The sequence below is a fragment of the Cyprinus carpio genome, chromosome B18, assembly GCF_018340385.1.
Source record: "Cyprinus carpio isolate SPL01 chromosome B18, ASM1834038v1, whole genome shotgun sequence".
NCBI lineage: Eukaryota > Metazoa > Chordata > Actinopteri > Cypriniformes > Cyprinidae > Cyprinus > Cyprinus carpio.
In genome coordinates, this window is record NC_056614.1 from 24,646,432 (window position 1) to 24,670,198 (window position 23,767).

Genomic DNA, 23,767 nt, shown 5'->3' on the forward strand with positions numbered 1-23,767 from the left:
CTCAGAGCAAGCCAATCACAAAATCCCTGAAAAAGCCAATTTGCAGCAAATTATACGATTTTGAGAAATTTTCTAAATTATATAAATCAATGATCTGTGGGGTATTTTGAGCTGAAACTTCACAGACACATTCTGGGGACACCAGAGAGTTATATTACATGTTGTAAAAGGGGCATAATAGGTACCCTTTAAGATTAGTTTTTTTAGTGCAAATAAATATATTTTTTCAGTAAAATATTGTATGCATTGTGTGTAAAATATTTGATTTTCTAGACTGTATTTCACAAGGATTCTGTGTAAAAAAAAAAAACATAATAATAATAATAATAATAATAATAATAAATGATAACTATGTGTGTGTGTGTATATATATATATATATATATATATATATATATATATATATATATATATATATATATATATATAAATCAAACAAGTTTTAAGTTTTGGTAATTTTGTTGTTTTATTATTCTTTATGTCTATTTAGTTTTATACTTTTTTGTGATATTGTAATTTGTCATGATATTGTCATGGGATATTACGATTATTATTTTTCTTTTTAATTGTGATGCAATTTTTTAACAATATCTTGCCCAGGGACTAAAGATGCAAGTTAGCAAACTCTAGCACGACATTTGTGTTGTGCATGGTCCATGTTAAATAAACAAACTAAACTAAACAATTTGATTTTTAGCACATAAACAAACTTGCAACTTTATTTGTGGAAATCATGATACATTTTATTTTTCAAGATTATTTGATGAATAGAAAATTCAAAAGAACCACATTTAATTGAAACAGAAATCCTTTCTTTCTTTACTGTCACTTTTAATTAATTTAATGCATCAGTGTTGAATAAAAGTATTACTTTTTGCGCAAAAAAAGAAAAAAATCGTAACCCCAAACTTTTGAACATTTTAAATTGTCTTTGAGGGCTCTATGTGAAGGTATGATTCCAGCACTAATGCTGACACTGACTTGCGCTCTTTCCAGCGCTGGAGGTCAAACACAGCTGTGTAAAGCACATCCACCAGACCGAGGGTCTTCTCTGGATCCAGACTGCGCTGCAGCAGAGACATTGTCGCTGGATCCTCCTTCAGACACCTACCAGACAAAAAGTACATTTAGAAGGTAAATAACTTAACAATATTAAAATAAAGCAATTATATAACCACTTTCAATTTGCTATTTAATAGAAACCATGATGCTTTTCCTGAAACTGACTCAAAATGATCCAAATTAACAGAGATAAATGTCTTCATTAAGAAAATAATGGTTAATGCCGTTCATACAACGTTAGTCGATATTTTGAGTAAGTGGTGAATAAAGCAGCTTGAACTCTAATAACCTGCAGACATAGAAGACATGGATCTGCTGTCGGTCTACTGAGATTCAATTAACTGCTATAATCACATAAATCTTATCATATACGGTTACTCACCATGTAGATGGAACTTGGATCACAACTTTAGATCCTTCAAGACAGATCTGAGGGGCGTAAGCTTCCTTATTGTCAATCTGAGCCGTGTCAACCACAACCTGCGCACACACATCATCAGGTTTAATAACTGTACTGCACACACCGTCATGAAGATCTGCCAGAATAAATCATGTGTTGCTCGTCCAGTGATCAAAATCAATCATTTCACAGTCAAACTAAAGCCAAGTGGACGCTTGAGAGCCCCAGTAACCCGACTTGTCAACACTGAGCCGTTTCCATCCAAAAACACAAATGAAACATTTCCCACAGTTCTTGAAAAGAGGACGTGAAGCCACAGCATGCAGTTGCATTTGAAACTGAGAGGGAGTTTCCTATCAAACAGGAAGTGGGCTATTGTTATTAATAGCGCAGGTGTATCCTCAATGTGACTCAACTGACGACGACGCTCCACTAAAAACACACACACGCCCAAAGGTCACGGTCACCATGACCACACACACGACAAGGAAAGAAACAGAGTCATGGAAACCACTTTATGATTATTCAGAAATCAGTTTCCTGCAGCCGGAGGCCCTTTTCAAATCCTCAGGGTTCAGGCTTTAATTCTTTCTTTCATGTGAACGTTGCTGACAGTGAACCAATAAAACTATTCTGGAATATCAAGGTTATTATAGAAAACTAAAACCATTAAAAAAACAAATGTAAAAAATAAAATATATACAAAAGATAAACTTATTTCAGCTAATTGCTGAATATATATGAAATAAAAATTAAACATTGTTATACATATGTGACCCTGGACCACAAAACCAGTCTTAAGTGTAAATTTTTTTAAATTGAGATTTATAAATCATCTGAAAGCTGAATAAATAATCTTTCCATTGATGTATGGTTTGTTAGGACTATATTTGGCTGAGATACAACTATCTGAAAATCTGGAATCTGAGGGTGCAAAAAAATCTAAATATTGAGAAAATCATCTTTAAAGTTGTCCAAATGAAGTTCTTAGCAATGCATATTACTAATCAAAAATTTTAATAAAGTTCAATAAAGTTTTGATATATTTACAGTAGGAAATTTACTAAATATCCTCATGGAACATGATCTTTACTTAATATCCTAATGATTTTTGGCATAAAAGAAAAATTGATAATTTTGACCCATACAATGTTTTTTTTGGCTATTGCTACAAATATACCCCAGAGACTTAAGACTGCTTTTGTGCTCCAGGGTCACATATTTAAAAATATATATATAAATGTCAAAAATAACAAAAACAATACATTTAAAATAAAAGAAATATTCAAAATGATAAAAAGTAAACTGCCTTGAATGCATTAAAACAACGCAAGTTGCTTTGGATAAAATGCATACATGTAAATGCGAGATTTCCTGTACAAGTGGTCCGTTCCTGTCTGGAATAAGCTACAATGTGGATCAGACTTTATGCTCTTTGTCAAACGTGTGAAACTCACCAGTCCAGCCTGTCCAAACAGCAGCTGAACGGCCGTCTTACAGGCTCCTCTCCAGCTGGAGGGACACACCTGGTTCAGCACCTCTGTGACGGGCGAATCATCTCGCACCGCTACTCCGTTCTGATCCAGCGCATCCTTGATCAGCTGCAGCACGGCATGCTGGGAAGACATCACATTAAATTAAATAAGATGATTCTTTTTACTGTAACGTGCATGAATGTTTTACTGTGCTACTCAACACATTTGAGGTTGATCAAATGTTTTTGAAAGTCACTTCTGCTCATCAAGCCTGCATTTATTTAATCAAAAATTAATAAAAATTGTGAAATATTATTACAATTTAAAATAACTCTCTTCTATTTAAATATACTGTAAAATGTAATTTATTTCTGTGATCAAATCTGTATTTTCAGCATCATTACTCCAGTCTTCAGTGTCACATGATCTTCAGAAATCATTGTAATATTCTGATCTGCTGCTTAAGAAACATTTCTGATTATTATCATCATCAATGCTGAAAATGTTCATACTTTTGTGGAAACTGTGATAGATTTTATTTTTCAGGACTCTTTGATGAATACAAAGTTCAAAAGAACAGCATTTATTTGAAACAGAAATCTTGTAACATTATAAATGTCACTTTTGATCAAATTCATGCATACCTGCTGAATAAAAGTATTGCTTTTTCAAAAACTGCTAAATGGTCTTAAAAAGGCCTAATTTTCTTGTTTTGGAGGTGAAATATGAGGCAGACATCATCTGCACATAACAGTAGTTAAAACAAACAGTGAGATGTGCATGCTTCTAGTTTTATTTTTGCACTCGCTTCCATGGAAAACATTTCCAGCCGGGATCTGATCCCATCTCTAGTCATCAATCAGAAGTGTGTGTTCTGAGTACCGTTTTAAGCTTGAGGTTATCTGATGCGCTTTCATTGAAGGAAACTCCTCGGAGGAGATGGGAGCCGATCTGGACGGGGATTGTGGGTAATTCACACTGGATGGGCTGAGACGTGGTGTGAAAGCGTCCGGCCTGCTGAGCCTCAGCGTCACTACAGCAGCCCTGCAAAAAACACAGATACAACAAAAACACACAAATGCAAAGTCATGTTTACAGGCTGCAAAACGAGCAGTTCTGTAGAAGAATGATTCGAAAGGTTACAAAGTTCAACGTTTCCTTTGAAGCAACGAGGTTGGCTGTTTTCTCCAGAAAGCGGTTTTAATCTGCACTAAACTGTAATTCCACACACGGCAAACAAACCTGCAAAGCTGCTTCCACTGATTTGGGATTAAGGATAAACCCAGACCCAAAAACACAAACACCACTACACAAAGACTCCAACACAAACACACACACCACAAACACACACACACACACACACAGAGAGACTTGTTAATGTCAGTGGGTCAGTCAGTGGCTCAAAATAAACCTTATTATAAACAGAATAACACATAATTTACATACATTTTTACAACATTATAAAAAAAGTCTTGCAGGTGATCAACAAATTCTTAAAAGCAAATACATATGGACAGTTTTGTTACATTACTCCACATTATAAACAGATAATGATCCACAAATAAATGTAAGGAGATAGATGAAAAGTAAACATAGAATGCAATATATGTTAGAGGAGTTTCACTAAAATTAATTAAATCCGCCAATAAATACAATGAGATTTGCAAAGAAAATAAAAAACATTCACAATTAACTTTGTCTGGCCTTCATTTGTGAATCACATCCTGATGGTTTGTAGACTGGCTTTTAAAAAGAAGATATTATATAATATTCTGGTGTTTGCATCAAATGAAATGCACAAAAGGGATTTTCTAAACATAGGAAGCATATTAAAAGCAAGTAAAGTGTCTACTTTTATGTCAAAATATGGGTGAAATTACGCTTGATAATCATTCAGCATAACAGATATATTTATGTAAAAATGAAGCATGCAAATCCTGACCTGAACCTATTATACATCTACTATAGAATATGTGATCATACTTATATTTCAAATGATTAAAAACTTGATGACAGACAGGGGGAAACCTGGTGTTTTGAAGGATAGTGACACAGACAGGTAAAGATTTAAAATGACAATGAACTCTGCTTTGGGTGCTTGAAGGAAATCCATTTATTATGACTTTATGTCACGAACAACAACTGCAATAACTGTATTACCTGTTGTTACCGTGGTAAGCTGCTGTAAGCGTGTGTGTGTGTGTGTGTGCTCACCTGCAGAGCGTTGTCGATCTTGGCGTTGAGCTCTTTGAGCTGGTGTTCAGGGATGGAGGTGTTCTGAGAGCAGAAGAGCTGTTGCACCTGAATGCCAGACAGACAGCCGTCTCTCCCTCTCTCCCTGAGACACGCCGTCACCTGAAGCACACACACGGCTGGTTAACTCAGCGTTTATTTCATCTGAAAGTACTTAGCTAAGTATTTGAGGTAGTATGCAGCCCGGACTAAATAGGAAGACAAAGAGACTTTGCAAAAACATATTTAGACAATAAATGGGTGAATTAAAAAAAAAAATTAGATACATTTTTAATAAAATATAATAATATCTAATTAAAAATCAATGTTCTAAAATATAATTTATATAATGAAAATATTTTCAAATTATTTTTGTAATTTTTTCTATTACTAAAATGCATGATTTTTTCAATTAGTTTACTTATTTATTACTTCACAAAATAATATACATAATTTATTTCACAAAATTATATATATAATTTATTTATTTTTTGTCAATTTTAAAGTAATTTTTTAGAGGGTCAATAATTTTTTTTATTTTTTCTCATATGGAGGGTCAGCATATGAGAAACAGGTTGGTTGGTTGTGCATTGATTGGTGATGTTTGTACCTCTGAAGCTCCCTTCCACGAGCGGACGGCCTCCTCCAGTTCCGTCAGGGGCCCGGGGCTCGTGTTCTGTGTGTGGGCATTTCCGTGTCTCTCCTGAACCTGCGCGAGAGCCTCGGCCAGACAGGACTGCGCCACCGGCTGCACTTTCTGCAACGCCTGTGACAGGAACTGGAAATGCACCTGCATCACCGTCAGGAAGCAGCGGCCCAGCACCTGAGAAAGAGAGTCATATTAAACCTCCAACTACAAAACAGCATCACAACTGACTTCATTCTTAATTCAGGCTCTATTAAAGGGAGAATTCACCCAAAAATTTAAATATTAAATCTACATTTATTAAAAAAGAAGAAACAAACTCATACAGGTTTGGAAAAGGTTGGGGGTGAGATAACGACAACCGCATTTGCGTGAACTATCCCTTCAGATCAGTTTTCAAATGTTATTTTGTCTGGATTATGTTTTAATGGCTTATTTAAATTTTAATACTAACAACCACCACCCAAAAAAAAACATTTTATTTTTCCATATTAAACTTATTTATTTATTCATTCATTCATTTATTTTTACAACCACCAGGCTATATGAAACATTTTATTTTTTCAGTTTTTTCCCCCTCTCTCAGAAAAAACGTCTATTTTAATTTTTCTGGATTTATACTTTAACACAAATGAAGGCATAAAATATAAACATCATCACTCTATAAAAAATGTAATCAAAGGACAATTTAACAATTCCTTTTATTTTTGGCAAACAACAGAGGATTGCATTAAAACAGAAGAAAAATATGCCTGATATTTCACAGATATTGTATTTAAATAAAGTCATTATTATTATTAAGCATGTTAATCTGTGGGAAAAAAAAAGTCTACTTTGATCAAAAAAGGCCACACCAGGTGATGTTTAGATATAAAACAAAACAAAATACTTGAAAAGGTTGCACAGAAAAATAAAGCAGGGAACTTTTCTATTTTTTTTTTTTTGAGAATGTAATAAAGATGTGTGACATGTTTCTCAGCTTTCCTGATGTCAAGTGTTCATTAAAGCAGTCTTTACATCTCATAACAGACATCAATCAGGCCAGAAACAGGCACATACATCTGGTGCTGATGTTTTATTAATAAGCAGAACCAAAACCACAAACCAAATGAGGCAAGAAACCCACCGAGGTCAGAGCAGTAGACTTCGCTCGACGTTCCGGGAAACGGTGGTTCGATCCCGACAGTAACATTCCCAGACACAGATGCATTCTGAGCAGATTTACTGAGTTACTGCTGTATCGCTTCCTAAATAGGGAGTCTTTCCTGACTCGCGTCTTACTCATCAAGACGAGAGCACGGAGGCAAGCTCGTAAAAATAATGAAATAAAGACACAGGATCAGCATCTGCTCAAACCACTTCAGTCACTGCGCTGATTGGCTCTGGGTATGTTTTCAATAAATAACTTGAATTTTGTAGATGGACAGAATGAGTCAGAACTGTGATGCATGAATTGATTCTGTCCCTCAAACTGTTCATAAAGAGAGAAGACAGGCCTGTCACCCCCACCACAGCAGAAAGGGTTTCTTTTACAGGTATCTGCTGAAAATATCTACAGGCCAAGTTGTAAAGACAGAAATATGTCGTCTTGTGCAACAGGAGACATGAAAAACCAGGCGGCGCCAGTTTCAGTCTTTCACCCCTCGCACAGAAACACCTGAGAGCCGACAGCGTCTACAGGAACCTGCTTTAAACATTAGCTCAAGACAGATTCGGCCACACTGCTAATAAGGGCATACATCAACTAAATGTATTATTCCAGGCTTATTTAAAGGTTTCAGGGCTTGTCCACTTGTTGATGATAAGCTCAAGAAAGATTCTGACAGGTGAAACTTACAGTAAAGTTAAACTAAAACCTTCTAAGGGTTCAGAATTTAAATAAATAAAGCCAATTGCAAAAAAAAAAAAAAAAATAATAATAATAATAATAATAATTCAAGATTGCATGGTTTCAAATGCCTTTGACATATAGTACATATAAGCAAAATTAAACAAATAAATGGTAAAATACTACAAATAATAATAATAAAGAAGTAAATAAATAAATAAAGGAATGAGGCATTTAAAACAACCTATTGTAAACAGTAAAGAAGTTATCAATACAAATAAATATAATAAAATATAGAAATATATATTGCTGTATAATGCAATTTAACATTGATAATGATAACAGGAACAATTAATAAAAATATATTACTATATAATATTTATTACTATTATTATTATTATTATAATAACAAAATATCGAAATGGGGAAATAACAGTACAAATTAAAAATAGAAACTAAAGGGACAAAAACAAAATATCATCATCAATAATAATAATAATAATAATAATAAATTAATAATAATAATAATGGTAAATATTATACTTTAATGCAATATTTTATTATCGCTATTATTGTTATTATTATTAACAAAAAATTATATTATAATAATAATAATGGATTAATAATAATGATGATAATAGTAAATATTATATATTAATGCAATATTTTGTAAATAATAACAACAAAAATATAATAATAATAAAATAATAATAATAATAATAATAAGGCAATAATACTGAAATAGGGAAAGAACAGTGCAAATGAAAAACTGAATCTAAAGTGGCTAAAAAGGGTATTTCAAGACTAAGAATAATGTGAAAGCAAATATGATTGTTTTGGTGAATTGATTCACATTGAATCCTTAACGGTACAGTAAATTCAATGCATTGCATGCAAAATCATGCAGAATCAATCTGGGTGACTATAAACTGTCTAAACTAATTGTTGAGGCCAGATTTAGATGATGCTTAAACAGCAGTGCTATGCCTTACAATTCATTGTCAGCTGTAAATATGGACTCGTCCATTTAAAACCTCTCCGGATCAGCATTCAACTGTTCATATATGCAAACAAATCACATCACCTGGTCTGGAAACCTGATCTAGGGTCAGTGTTCTTATTAAGGGCAACCACAAAGAGCACTGCTGATTGGATGAGCGGTGCAGCGGGTGTATTTCTGTAGAGGCGCTTCATTGAGACAATCGCGGGGTAATCTAACACCCCGGGGACGGGAATACCCTGCTGTCGCCCTGCCAGCCCAATGTAAACAGGAGAATCAACTCGCCCCTTCGCAGATTCCCGTGAGGCAGGAAGGGCCACTCGCAAACAAAACACTCATTAGCAATACAAGACGCTGAATAGACACTAGTCACCACCTGTAAAGTCTGTGCCGTGTTTACAGAGAGTGCTAATATGCGTGCATTCGAGAAATGCTTCCTCTGGTTCCGTACATGAGTTCAGAAGGCCACAGTTTAATAAACACTGACATCTTCATGCTGAAATGCTCTACACAAGGCTGTTTTAAAGCAGCAGAACTGCTATGTTTTTTTTACCTTCTGTATGTAAAAGAAGACATACCACAAGCCTTGTTCACAAGACGAGACGAAAATACTTGAAAACACAGCTGAAACTTTCCAGAGCAGCTGCTGTAAAAAATCTGGGTGAGTATTCAGGATGTTTTTGCTTCTGCAAACATTATAAAACACTTTTAATATCTGAAAACATTCCACAGCAAACACGTTCAGGCGGAAAGAATTTGCCAGAATATTCCGTTTCATACTTTTGAAAACTTTGGCGTTTCGTGTTTAGCGTTGGTCTGTAGAGCTGCAGGTCTGGCTCGGGTCCCTGCCGCAGCGCCCGTTTTAAAGGCCTGTGGTGTGAAGCCTTCCTGCTCGGAGCGTGACCACATCCACCAGGGCACAAACCCTCGCTCATAAAGGCATCATTTCAGCTTTTATGTGCCCCTCGAGCAGAGACACGAAGACTGACCAGCGCGGCTCATCTCACACGGCCAACCACACCAGCTAGAAAGTATGTCCACTTTGATAGAGACGGATAGAGAGAGAGCATCTGGCTTCCGAAAATATCTCTGAACAGAGGAATTCCTCTTGTCTCTCCGTCTTTGAAAAATAATCAGTGTCTGGAGGAACAACAGCGGCCTGATGGTGAGCATCTCTAGCTCGAGCAAACGTCACAGGTGGCACAGACTGAAATGGGCTTTTCAGGAATGTACTCAATTAGACACTAAGTATTGATTTGAGTTGAAATATCTGAATGCAAAACTTACATGAAGTTCAAACTAGACGGACATTAAGAGAGATTGTAGAGTCATACTGCTTATTACACGGCATTTCACCACATTAATAGTTATGGCGATAAAAGGTAGTGATGTAAGATGAAACAATTTGTTACAATCTCACAATCCATTACAGCATACAAAATAATCGCAGTGTACAAAAACAATCGAAATGGCAGCAGCTGCATTTGTATGAAACCAGAGAGAGCGAGTCCATAATATCAGGATAGCATAATTACATAATTGTACAGAGAATACTGATCTGAGTTAATATTTTATTAGCGAACCAAGAAAAAACGTTCCCAGCAATCAAATTCGCCGAATGCAGTTACCCGGATAAGCCTGTGTTATTAGTTTTTACCGGCTGTCATCGGGCCAGCTTTACAAAATCCACAAGCTCCAATCTGACTGGCTCCTAAAATCACTTCCAAGGAAGTGTGTGGGCATCATTTATAGCATTTTGAGACACCTTGTGGCATGTAAACAAGACATTATGCTACCTTTAAAGGCACAATATGTAAGATTTTCGTAATAAAATATCCAAAAACTACTTCATTTCATGCAGTTGTGTATTTATGTTATCCCAAAAGTTCCCAAGGATTTGTGAATCCAGAGAAATACCAATTTTAAATAATGACTCCACCCTGGTCACTGTCGCTGGTCATTGAAATCAAAAGTGTTGACCGCAGCATTAAATTTACATCTGCTCAATGTTGTGCCATGATTTTTTTACGTGTTTTTACCAATTTTTTTTTTTTACTGCACGCACACGCTGACTGAATTCAGCTCTCACACGAATTCTCTCATCGTAAACAACAAAGGCAGATGTAGGTATGATGTAGGCCTAAGAGATTAATTCATGAAACCATTTATAGACAGCTTTACTGAGAATAAGGGGAGTTTTTTGAGTACTTAAACTCACCCTAGACTTAAGTTAGTCATAATGTTCTTTGCTCCCATTCTCTGTATATTTTATTCGCTGTTTGAATAACTGTGGAAGGTACAGGTAATAAAAAAATTAATTTATTACCTCATCCGTGAACATCCTCCTTCACAGCATGGCTTCAAGCTTCGCCTTTGTTATTGTTTTGAAAACGCGACCTCTAGTGGCGAAAACCTACATATTGTGCCTTTAACCTCAAAGACAAGTACTTCTAAACATCAACATGCAAGGTGTTTTTCCAGCGACTTACCTCAACGTCCTGCCGGCTGAAGTCGTTCTGGTCTTTGAAGTTAGCCGCGCCTGCGCTGAGCTCCATCAGCATTTTGCCGATCTCTGGCTTTATTGCTGTGGTGAGCCGGCTGGTCGTTTCCATGACATGTTCCTGCACGTCCTTCAGTTGCATAGCTGCTTTGGAGTAACGCGAGTCCCGGAAAACGCTGCCAAAGAGCTCGGTCAGGAACGCGCTTGCGCGGCAGAATGCGTTCAGCGCGTCCAGGTATTTGGAGATGCCCTGCTGGATGTCTGCAATCGCCGTGGTGGTGCCTGGGGGCGGGGCGTGGCAGCCGGAAGGGGAGGAGCCTATGGTCGCCATGGGAGAAGGGGTGGAGCAAGAAGAGCCCAACGGGGCGCTGAGGGTCCGACTGAGCTCGGGCAACTGGAACTGCTGGTGCTGCTGCACTTTGTGCTTGGACCCGCCAAGCAAAAAGCGCAGCTTGTAGTCCATTTTACTTTCTTGTGCACTGCAACAATACATAAGTATTCAATGCACCCAGGGAGTGTCGGTCCTCTCGACTTCACCTTCGAATGAGTTCTGGATGCTTAATTTGGGACTCCTGGAATCAAGTAAATAGATAGCTTAAAGAGCCCATCAGAGGGGAAGTCATGACAGTATCCCGCTCCAGAGAGAGATGGAGAGCGGCGCGATGGATGGTTCAAGGAAATCTTGCAGCCCAGCTGCAGCTCCGGACGACAAAAGATCCAACTGAAAGTTAGTTTCCTTTAGAACTGGTTCACAGGTGCCTCCTGGGAAAAAAACGATCTAGCTTGAATCCAAAGTGCATAATCAATCCTTCAAATGGAAGCGAAAAACCCTTCTTTCCGAACGCTTTCCGTAAGCCTCTAATAAAAATAGAAAAATCTTAAAAATCTCGGACAATTTTCAGGAGAGGAAAAACAGTGACAGGATTGGCGAGAGCTACGGGGTGATGTCGCCTTGGCACGTTGGGTGCCTGCACCGCTCTGACGGATCCAGTCGGTCAGAAGGGTTGTGAGCACTGTACAGCCGGTCAGGGGTCGAGCGGGGGCCGGTTGAGATCGCCGGACTCACTCTTGATCAGTTTCCAGTGCCTGAGGTAGTTAATACTCACAACGGAAACAAATGTGCTTCCAGATAGGAGTCTCTCTGCAAACGCAGGCCGCAGAAACAAAAGCACAAGCTATCTGTAAGGCCTCTCAGTCGTTTCCTGCAAAAGAGACAAAGAGAGAATGTCAGTGAGATATCACAGGGAGGATGCTTTCTGATTTGTTTCCAAGCGTCTCCTGGAGATTTGATTCAGGCGTTGGTTTTCAAACTGTGCGTGATATCAATTAAATAAATATATCTTCTCATTAAACCAAAAAATCAACTATACCAAAACTAAATTACAGTCTCACTGCATTTGTGTGCAAAAAAATTAAATAAAATCTAATATTTTCACAGTAATAAAAATGGTGAAAACTGTGTGTAAAGAAATCAGTGTCGTTAACTATAAGAAAAACTATTAAAAACATTTGGAAAAAAAAATAAAGCTGAATAAAAATAAAATAAAGAATAAATTAAAAATGCAAACAAGCTAAAATAAGTGTGCGTTGAAGTACTAAAATAACTAAAACTGAAAAATGAATGTAAAATCGAGACAAAACTAAATTATTAAAACTAATTAATTACAAAAAAACAATTAAAGTTAATTCAAAATATTAATAAATACTATAAATAAGACTGAAATACTATAAACCACACTTTCCTCGACAGAACACAAATGAAAGTAAAACTATTAAAAACAGACTTTGGTATATGAAAACTAAACAAAAAAATAAATAAAAAGAATAAAATAAAAATAAAATAAAATAGATTAAAAATTAAAAAAATTAAACAAAAACTAAACGTAGATTTAGGTACTAAAAACTTTTCAACTGACAAATAAATTAAATCTAAATGTGAATAAACTTTTTTTTTTTTTAAAGCTAAGCCAACTGCTAATTCAAAATATTAATAAACAATAGAAATAATGCTAAAATAACAATGCCAATGTTTCCTCAACAAGACACATAACTTAAAGAATCATTCATGCCAAATGGAGCAAGTATATAGCTATGTTCCCCTGAACACTGAAACCACAAATCACAACGGGCCTTATGTCATGAAAAAAACACTACAGGACCACAAAGAGCACAGTTTAACACTGTCTGAAGAACAGGACAGGGCCCGTAGCCCATCACATTATCTGCAATTCAAAACCACCAGGTAAAACCCATGAGAGATGTGTTGTTTCGGCCTGTCATTGTGCAAAAAGTCCCATTGGATTTGCATAAGATGAAAAAAAATATAATGCCGCACAATTTCGTTCATTTTAACAGCTTAAGTCATCACACTTCAGATGACGGCCTCAGGTGCTGGATTGTCTCTTATTGAACACAAAAACACGTTCCTGTGTGAAATGTGCCACATTATACGAGACATAATTAGGACTGACTAGACAACCAACAGACAAGTGATTTAAAAAAAAAAATCAACAGTTTTTCACATACCTTAAAGCAGGGCTGGGCAATTTGGCCAAAAATATTATTATAATAAAAATCATTCAATACGAGTATTTATCACAATATTAATTTCACACTATTAATGAGGAAGGAAATCATTCCACACGTGTGTCAGACCTCAAGAATGAATGTAAACATAACTTTCTTTGTATACAACTGAACTACCATAAAACCCATGAAATACATTTTATTGTTTTCCCAAATTGTTGATTTTTTGGTTTTATTAAATTTACTCTTAAACAACACGGTATCCAATGAAATTAATTCATAAAACTAAAAATATAATCAAACTTATTAATCAATTGAAAATATAATCTATAACAATATTAAATTTTTAATTTCTCAAATAAGGTTCTAACTAGACAATAGAATGAATGTGTATAGTATATAAATTAAAATACGGATGAAAAAATATAATAATAATAATAATAATAATAATAATAATAATAATAACAACAACAATAATAATATTAGTTTTATATACAGTACAGACCAAAAGTTTGGAAACATTACTATTTTTAATGTTTTTTGAAAGAAGTCTCTTCTGCTCATCAAGCCTGCATTTATTTGATCAAAAATACAGAAAAAAAAAATTGCGTAATATTGTGAAATATTATTACAACTTAAAATAATAGTTTTCTATTTGAATATACTTAAAAAAAATAATTTATTCCTGTGATGCAAAGCTGAATTTTCAGCATCATTACTCCAGCCTTCAGTGTCACATGTAACATCCAGTCTATCACATGATCATTTAGAAATCACTCTAATATTCTGATTTATTATGAGTGTTGGAAACAGTTCTGCTGTCTAATATATTTGATGAATAAAAGGTTAAAAAGAACTGCATTTATTCAAAATATTAAAAAAAACAATTCTAATAATATATATTCTAATAATATATTTTCTTTACTATCACTTTTTATCAATTTAACACATCCTTGCTGAATAAAAGTATTGATTTTATTTAAAAAAAAAGAAAGAAAAAAATTACTGACCCCAAATTACTGACCAGTAGTGTATATTGTTATTACAAAATATTTATATTTTAAAAACATAGCTTCTTTTTTTTTTTTTTTTTTTTTTTTTACTTTTTATTCATCAAGTATCCTAAAAAAGTATCACGTTCTGAAAAAATATTAAGCAGCAGAACTGTTTCCAACTTTGATAATGAATCATCATATTAGAATGATTTCTAAAGGATCATGTGATAATGATCCTAAAAATTCAGCTTTGCATCACAGAAATAAATGATAATTTAAAGTATAAGAAATTTAAAAACAATTATTTTAAATTGTAATAATATATCACAATATTACATTTTTTCTGTATTTTTGATCAAATAAACGCAGGCTTGATGAGCAGCAGAAACTTCTTTCAAAAACATTAAAAATAGTAATGTTTCCAAACTTTTGACCTGTACTGTATGTATGTATGTATGTATATATATATATATATATATATATATATATATATATATATATATATATATATATATATATATATTTATTATTCAAAATGATCACTGTGCTGCTGAATTAACACTACAGGAACTTGTTGCTCTGTTTAAGCAGCATAAAAACATTCACAAAAACAATTAACACTACAGGAACTTGTTGCTCTGTTTAAGCAGCATAAAAACATTCCCTTCTGTTTATTTGTTGTGTTCCAGTGACCTCAAAATCTCACTTCCTTTGACAAACAACAAACAGTTATCTAGGAAAACGCGCTCGCATGCACAACGGGCCCAAACACAGACAAACACTCCTGTCACCTTTAGAGGACAGAGTCAGGCTCGTTCTGTGAGACTTTCAGAATGTGAAGAGCAGACATCTGTCTCCTGTAAAAGCCCGGTCTTTGAGCGCATGACAAGGAATAGACGAGCGCAGTTCCTGTCTGTAAAGCCCATGGATTAAAGTGTGTTTCAGTGCCAACCGGGTCAAAGCGTTCACTGCTTAACCTGCTCGATAACACACAACAGTGTGGCACACTTGGCACCTCGTACAGAACACCCTTCAGACACTCGAGGAACAGGAGACGGCTGGGAAGCGCCCTGGTCGAAGATGAAAAGGAAGTCTTGTGATGATAGATCATCTGTGCTGAAGGTCTTGCGCAAAATAAAGTTCAGCAAGTAACAATGCATGCTTGTTTCAGTGCACAACAATACCAAACCCACATGGAATAAGCTCACAAAAGCATGCAGCCAGTTGTCAAACACATCAAAAGATGTACACATCACGTTGGCAGAAACACAACAGTTAAAGGGACTGTTCACCCAAACATTATTCCCAACCAGCTGTTTTGTCCCTACAAATGAAAACCAATGCAGCTCAAAACAACAAACAAAAACAAAAAAAATCTGAACATAAATATATTATCTTCATTAGATTCTGAAAAGCACTAATACCCCTGACTGAACCGAGCCAGATAACGATAACGTTTCAAACGATTCAGTTCGATTTGGTGAACTGGTTCAAGAAGATCCGGTTACATCGAGTGATTCGTTCGCGAACCGGATGTGCTGTGAACGCGCTCATAACAGACCCGGGAGAGAAGTCAATGCTGAATAAAGTCGTAGTTTTTGATATTCTTGGACCAAAATGTATTTTTCGATGCTTCAAAAAATTCTAACGGACCCTCTGATGTCACATGGACTACTTTGAAGATGTTTTTATTACCTTTCTGGACGTGGACAGTATACCGTACATACATTCTCAATGGAGGGACAGAAAGCTCTCGGACTAAATCTAAAATATCTTATACTGTGTGTTCCGAAGATGAACGGAGGTCTCACGGGTTTGGAACGACATGAGGGTGAGTCATTAATGACATAATTTTCATTTTTGGGTGAACTATCCCTTTAAGTCTATCATTTATCATTATCAAGTCTATCTATTAAGTCTATAATTATAGAAAATTATGCTGATTTATTCATTTAAGTTTGAAGAGGATAAGATGCAACTTCTTGGAGAGGTTTTACTGCAAAAATAATATAATATAAATGCAACAAATTCCTCTCTCTTTGAACATTATGTTTATGTCATGTCAACATATGAAATATATTTATATAATATAAAATTATAACTGTAATTTATGACCGGTGGCATCCTATTCTCAGGAAGAGAAGGCCATGCATTCCAGTGATTTTCCCCTCTGCATGTTAACCTCTTAACCGTGGTAAACTTGCTTTCTTGCATTAATCATGTCACTCTGCTTCTGAAAGCTGTCTGTTTCTTGTCATTTCACCTCAGGGATCAATATAATATTTCATTTAGTGGATCTATTTATGTGCCTTTAAGTGCTATACCGACTCCAGAGCGGCTGCGGGATTATTTCTGGAGTTTCCCATTCAGAAGACAGACAACAGGCGAACACAACACAAGTGTCACACACAGCAGAGACCCCCCGTACACTTCTACACATGTGCTGTGTGCAGCTGCCAAGTGTGCTTATGTCAGCACATAGTGCCTATAATCGTCAACATAGATCAGTACACTACATTTTGACACGAGCCAGTTAAACACTAACAAGAAGAGTAGAAATGAAAACAAGTATTTTATCATGAAACCAGAACTAGACTAACAATACCAGACAAACCTTTACAGATCCTTACATATGAAAGAACGCAGTCCAAACCTCGTATCTCTCCAGAATTCCTGTTTTACATGCATCTCAGAGACACAGTAAGAGCGTATGCCCCCTGAATTCAGACCCCTGCTTCAACTCATGACTCCATTTCAGCCGTACGCCAAAAGAGAGCACGGCTCGGGTTTCACATGCATGTGGTGCATTGTGGGAACGATGGCCATCTCTGGTGCTTGGCTCGGTATAGCAGGCCTGACGTGGATGAAAACTGCCTACTGTCTGAGGACGCTGTGATTTTTGTGATGGAAACGGTTTCTGTGGTCCTGCGGTTTCTAAATGCAGCGTTCGGATATAAAACTGCGAGGATGACAGGCATGTTAAAAACAAGTTTGATTATAAATGTGCAAGAGTTTCCCTGCTCTCCAGTTCATCTGGCTTTATCCTGAACGTTTCCCAAAGCCAAACACATTTCGCATTCCTTGATACCCAACAGAACTGGACCGGACACCATAAAAATAACCCACAACTTTATGAGCTCTGGCCGTATTTATGCAGAGCTCTCCGTTTGGAGCAGCGCTGTTATTGTTTACTAAAACTAAAACTATTAGAAATCACTTTCATTTATTTTAATAAGGCTAAAATAATAAGTAAATATATGATAATGTTGTCTTGCCAAGAAATTAAGTAATTCAATCAATAAATAAAAAAATAAAAAAAAAATAAATAAAAAAAAAAAGCAACATAAAATACCTTAACACTTACACCAAAAATATAATAAATAAAAAAATTAAATCTAATTAAAATATTAATAAATATTACAATAGTATATTAATATATCAAAACAGCACTGCTTTGGACTGGGAACCGCATAAGTAAAAAAAAAAAACTATTTTTCAGCTTTAAGATACGCCAGTTATGTGTTTGTTTTGACACGATACAACACTCAACAGATTAGTAGGCTGAAAGTTTTAAAACTACTGATTTTATTCCATTTAAATAATATATCGGCCAACAAAGCACCTTAAAAAAAATTATGCAATCCTATCACAATGCATAATAATTTTTTCTTTAAAGTGAACACCTGTGCTATTTAAGCTATGGACAAAAATCATATTCTTTCTGAAAATGCAAGTGCCATAAGGTCTCCTGACTGATTAGGAAACCAGTTCATGTTTTACTTCATGACAACCAACCACAAAAAGCACTATGGTGGTACAGTGATGCTATCAGATGGTGATATTATGGTACAGAATGACTAAAATTCACATACCAAGTTATTTACAAGCTATTCTTTAAAGTACCTCGGTGCACCACTTAAAAGCTATGGTAGTACTAACGGCATCACATCCAAAAACATAGAAATACCATGAAACAGTCTAGTGAGTGAACATCCATAACACCGTCAAATGGAAAAACATGATAAACGCTGTGTGTCTGGTGTTCACGACTGTAGCAGCGCTCGGGAATATTAATGAAGACCAGTCTGCTTGGGGGTTTTTTCCTCAGGAAATTATACACGAGGGAAAGTAGACAAGCAAACGAGTTTAGACTAGTTACCTCAGAAACCAAACAGCAAGAAAATACCCCACGTAAACCCCGTCCAAAGCCATCACAGCTCCAGATATCAGGCCAAACCAAGCATTTAAAACCGTACGGCAGCATTGATTCCGGTACAGGAATGCACAAAACATTAAGAGTGAATGTGCATTTACTCATCAACATCGTTATTATAAATCTGTAAGGGTTCTGGCATGCCAAACAAGATTTTAATTGTTCTTATGACTCAAATGACACCTAATTAATTCAGAAACCGTATTTCCTCATACATTTGCAGATCCAACAGAAATCCCAGATCCATCACTAAACAGCAATTTAACATTAAACAAAAATGTTCGAGGGAAGACTTTCCTCTCGTGGCCTTCGGTAAACTTGGAACAGAGTGACCTCTGCAAACACAAAGCTCAAGACAAGAGTCTTGCATTCATGCTGAATGACCTCATTGCTTATACGCAGTCCTGACGGCTCCGATTCTGCCGTGGATCAACTGGTAACAGTGAGAGAAGTCATTTGTTTTGAATGTGCTCTTTGTTCCTCAAAATCTTTGGTTCTGGCTAATGAGGAATCAGCAGCGCGCGTGTGGAGGAAAGCCCTGCTGAGAGGCATCTCGTGAGGGCATGTTTGCGAAACTCAACCCTCGGTGAAACTCTGAGTCCTTCCTGCAACACCTGTTTTTCAGATGACATCATCAGTGAGCTGATGGACGGCTGATCTGCTTTCTAAAGATTTTCTGATAGGAAAATCTGAAGGGGAGAACAAATCCCTAAAAATCTGAGATAATAAATAGCTAAGATGCTGTGCAATCCACATACTGATTTCTATTGACTGAAGAGGAGTGTTAGTGGGTTAAATTAAATACAGATGAATATCTATTAGCACAGAAAGAAAAGTATAATATCTTCTGTTGCAATAACCAGCAATATTCTAGTTTAATATTAATGTCAACGTGCAATCAAAAAGGACTCTATTCAGTCATGGTATTATTGTGAATGATTTGTCAGTCCACATTCTTCCAAAGAGAATAAACTTCACTTTATAAATTGTAATCAAAATGTAACAACTTCCTCCGCCTCTGAAACAACTTTATTTTTTGGATGATGTAAAGAATCCCTCCTTCGTTCCATCCACCTGACACCAATCTAGTGCCTAACACAAAATAGCACCCAAGTTAATCCTGATAGATCGCATAAAAGTCCTGCTCTACATTTTTTGGATGAGAAAATGGTAGGGTTGGGCTGATAAATATAATAAGCTTTCAGGGGTTAAAGCAAAAAAAAAAAAAAATCAAATTTAACATTTGAAACAATTCTATGAAAAATATAATCATGACTGTGGCAACTTTAACATTTGAAAGAATGCTATGCTAAAGTTATTGCTTTATTTAAACTGTTTTTTTTTTTCATGAATATATGGTTGATCTGAAGAATGAAAGCTATATCATATACTTTGAAAATTATGAGCTATATCACCGCTTATCTAATAACACTATGGGTTTGACAATACACTTAACTCACGAGACAAAATACAGATACTTGGTTTACTAGAACGAGACAATATTTTAATGCTATTTTTAAGAAATTTTCAATGACAAAATATTTGTCAAAAAGTAAAACAATGCAGCTGTATTCTGAAATACTTCAACTAATCTAGGGCTGTAAATAATGATTATTTTGGTAATCAAGTAATCTACTGATTATCTGATCTGATATTTTTAGTAACACAAATAGACCCAAGTGAAAACCAGGCTTTAGTATGACTATTTATATATAAACTAACACTGAGGCAATCATAATTGGCTGAAATAAAGTAATTGCATGGTTTTATTGAACAACACTGTTAAAATATACAATGTAATATGCCTATCCATAATATGAAAATAACCAACTTAAAGGGATAGTTCACCCAAAAATGAAAATTCTGTCATTACTCACCCTTAAGTCGTTCCAAACCCGTGAGACCTTCGTTCATCTTCGGAACACAAATTAAGATATTTTTGATGCATTCTGAGAGCTCTTTGACCCTCTCACAGACAGGAAGGGTACTACCACAATCAAGGTCCAGAAACGTAGTAAGGACATCAGTAAAATAATCCATGTGACATCAGTAGTTCAATACTTTTTGTGCACAAAGAAAACAAAAATAACAACAGTTCTTCTCCTTGTCATCCAGTCTGCTGTGGCTTGCCTCCATTTTAGGGAGTATCACGATGCATGCGCGCATTTATTATTTAACTGATATCATACCATCACAGCCCTATCTCAGAATGCATCAAAAATATCTTAATTTGTGTTCTGGAGATGAACGAAGTCTTATGGGTTTGGAACGACTTGAGGGTGAGTAATTAATGACAGAATTTTTGGGTGAACTATCCCTTTAAGTAAATTATGTATTACAACAAATACCTGCAGAGGGCGCCAATGGCCAGGTGACGTTTCACTTTACAGAGTGATTAAACAATGTTTAAATCATTAAATTTTAATATTTGGCCACATGCAAACTCAGAAACATTTATTTTGACATTGCGATGTACAATAAATGGCATATTTAGAAATAGGTTGATGTATTCTCCTGTGTTGGCAAAGGTTTATAAATGATTTACCCTAGTGACGTGGCAAAGTGATCTCATTACAATATTACCGCCCCTTAATCTGTCAGATTTTATTTCACAAGCGTCAACGGTGTACCAGTTCTAATGCCATGGAGAAAGTTTGATCAAAACACTCTAACTGTTGTGTCTTTGGCTGCACAGACGAACACAGAACACTTTAGAGTCCCAGCCTCAGAGGAGACAACAGAGCAGTGGATTTATTCATTTATCTACTGTATACTGCTGCTGCCACACAGACCTAAAACAAACATGCTATGTATTTCCCAGCTGTTTACCTTCACAGACATAACTGACTGTTTTTGTAACTAATGTGTTTTTAACGTAAACTTGTGTGTGAATGAGAGCTTTTGCTGTGACAGCCGCTTTCTTTCCGTGCGCGCTCAGAAAACCTTATATCTGAAGTTTAAACTAATATTGTTTAAAACGCATGATTTCAGCACGATAAACATGATAATCAGAACCAAAACAGATGTTTTTAGCAGTTACGAGCTGTAATGGCGCAGCTCTATTCTGGAAAAGGGGGCGGGGAGCAGCAGCTCATTTGCATTTAAAGAGACAGGCACGAAAAACAGCGTGTTTCTGCTTCCACTCAAAATAGACATTTTCAAAATGATATTTAAAAATGATCTGTGTGGTATTTTGAGCTGAAACTTCACACACACATTCTGGGGACACCAGAGACTTATATTACATGTTGTAAAAAGGGGCATAATGTGTCTACTTTAAAGAGTGTAAACTTTTAAACAAACTAAAACGATTAAGCTACTTATGTTCTGCTTCAAACAAAACTTAGTGCACCATGAAAAAAAAATCCATGAGGAGTGAGAACGGCTAATCTGACTTGTGTAAGAAACACACACACACACACACACACCCTTCCCCCATGAAAAGATTCCATTGTGACATTCTAAACTGCAATAGCAGTCAGCAAGAGAATGCAGCATATTCCCAACAACACTGGAATGCTTTGTTAGGGGGATATCTTTCAGCCCGCCGGCCCGGCCAGCAACACACACACACACACACACACACACACACACAGACCTCGGGCTCACATGTATCCAAACCGAAATGCATGCAACCTTGAAACGTCCATCTGAACTGAGCTAGAAAGCAAAGAAAACCAATTCTACATTCACAGACTGTCATAAGAGCAAACATCGCTCTGTGTTGCACAAAGTCATAAAGAATTATTCTAAGAAAGAGAACTGGAACTTCATGAAATCAGCATGTTTGGCCGCTCACAGATGACCTGAGCATTATTTCCATAGCAACAGTATTAGCCAACACCGCTGCTCATATTCCAAACGCTGGTCAAATAAAGAAACAGACATGATTGTGTTGCACAGGAGGATGCATAACATACATAAACATACAGAAATGCCAATACGGGGTTTATGAAAGCAAATTTAAGATCTTTTAAAGATCAAGTAAGTAATAAATAGAAGGAAACAATTCATCAGAATGTTCTCTAAATGTCTAAGAAGCACACACTGAGTTCTATTAGCATCACTTCAAAGTCTGCAAATGCAACTTCCAACAGATCTTTATTACTTTTTTTGGATATGTATCAAAAGCTGCTGTCCATCCACAGTGTTTTTATCTTGGTATCGTCATGCTACAGCTACTTGTGAAGCAAAATGAGATAAAAAGTCTTGTTTTCTGAGAAACTGATCAAAATGAAGTGAGTTTATAATTAAAATTAAAAAAATAAAAAGGGTTTTTATAGGCTTCTTCATTGACAGATATCTGGCATAACCTCACTTAATTTTGTCCAATTTCTTTGAAAACAAGATTCATTTTTAGTAAATGTGTTTTAAGGATAATCAATAATAATAAAACAACACAAAAAAAATTAAAAACAAAATCAATTTAACAACTGTATGCAAGAATTAAAGCCATATGAATTTAAGACTTTAACACCTGCATAAATTCATTTGTGAATAAATGCAAAACAACTGAAACGCTTGAAGCATCATTCTCACAGGTTTTTGATTCTAAATGATTTCGTTTAGATAGACAACACACAAACACAAAAATATTTCATTTCCACCCGTCAGACCACAAAAATAGTGCAAAACACAGTGCAAAACGTTCCGGGCGATCATGAGAAAACACTTCTTTAAATAACTAGCACTGCTGCAGCATCCATTAAGCAGCGATTAATGCTTTTTCTTTCATTCCCAAACTGAAGGGACCCAAACAGGAAATACATTCCACATGAACTCAGAGAAGCCATTGCCAGCGAGTCTCATTCGAGAGTGGAAACTAACAATTAGGATCACAATCACGCAGTGTTAAAATGCTGTTTTATACGTTTGCACACTGTAGGAATAC

At 35.7% G+C, this 23,767-nt stretch overlaps 1 protein-coding gene across 1 annotated transcript in view; it reads right to left on the minus strand.

Annotated features, from left to right (window-relative positions):
* garre1 (granule associated Rac and RHOG effector 1) overlaps positions 1-23,767 on the minus strand; it is a 35,189-nt gene that overhangs the window by 9,158 nt on the left and 2,264 nt on the right. The window contains exons 2-9 of the mRNA XM_042744539.1: positions 11,132-12,344; positions 5,779-5,991; positions 5,107-5,291; positions 4,179-4,242; positions 3,819-3,980; positions 2,919-3,077; positions 1,444-1,541; positions 981-1,106 (exon numbers count right to left, since the gene is read on the minus strand). Of these exons, the coding sequence (XP_042600473.1) occupies positions 981-1,106; positions 1,444-1,541; positions 2,919-3,077; positions 3,819-3,980; positions 4,179-4,242; positions 5,107-5,291; positions 5,779-5,991; positions 11,132-11,635 (1,511 nt within the window). The 5' untranslated portion in view covers positions 11,636-12,344. The remainder of the gene's footprint in view (positions 1-980; positions 1,107-1,443; positions 1,542-2,918; positions 3,078-3,818; positions 3,981-4,178; positions 4,243-5,106; positions 5,292-5,778; positions 5,992-11,131; positions 12,345-23,767) is intronic.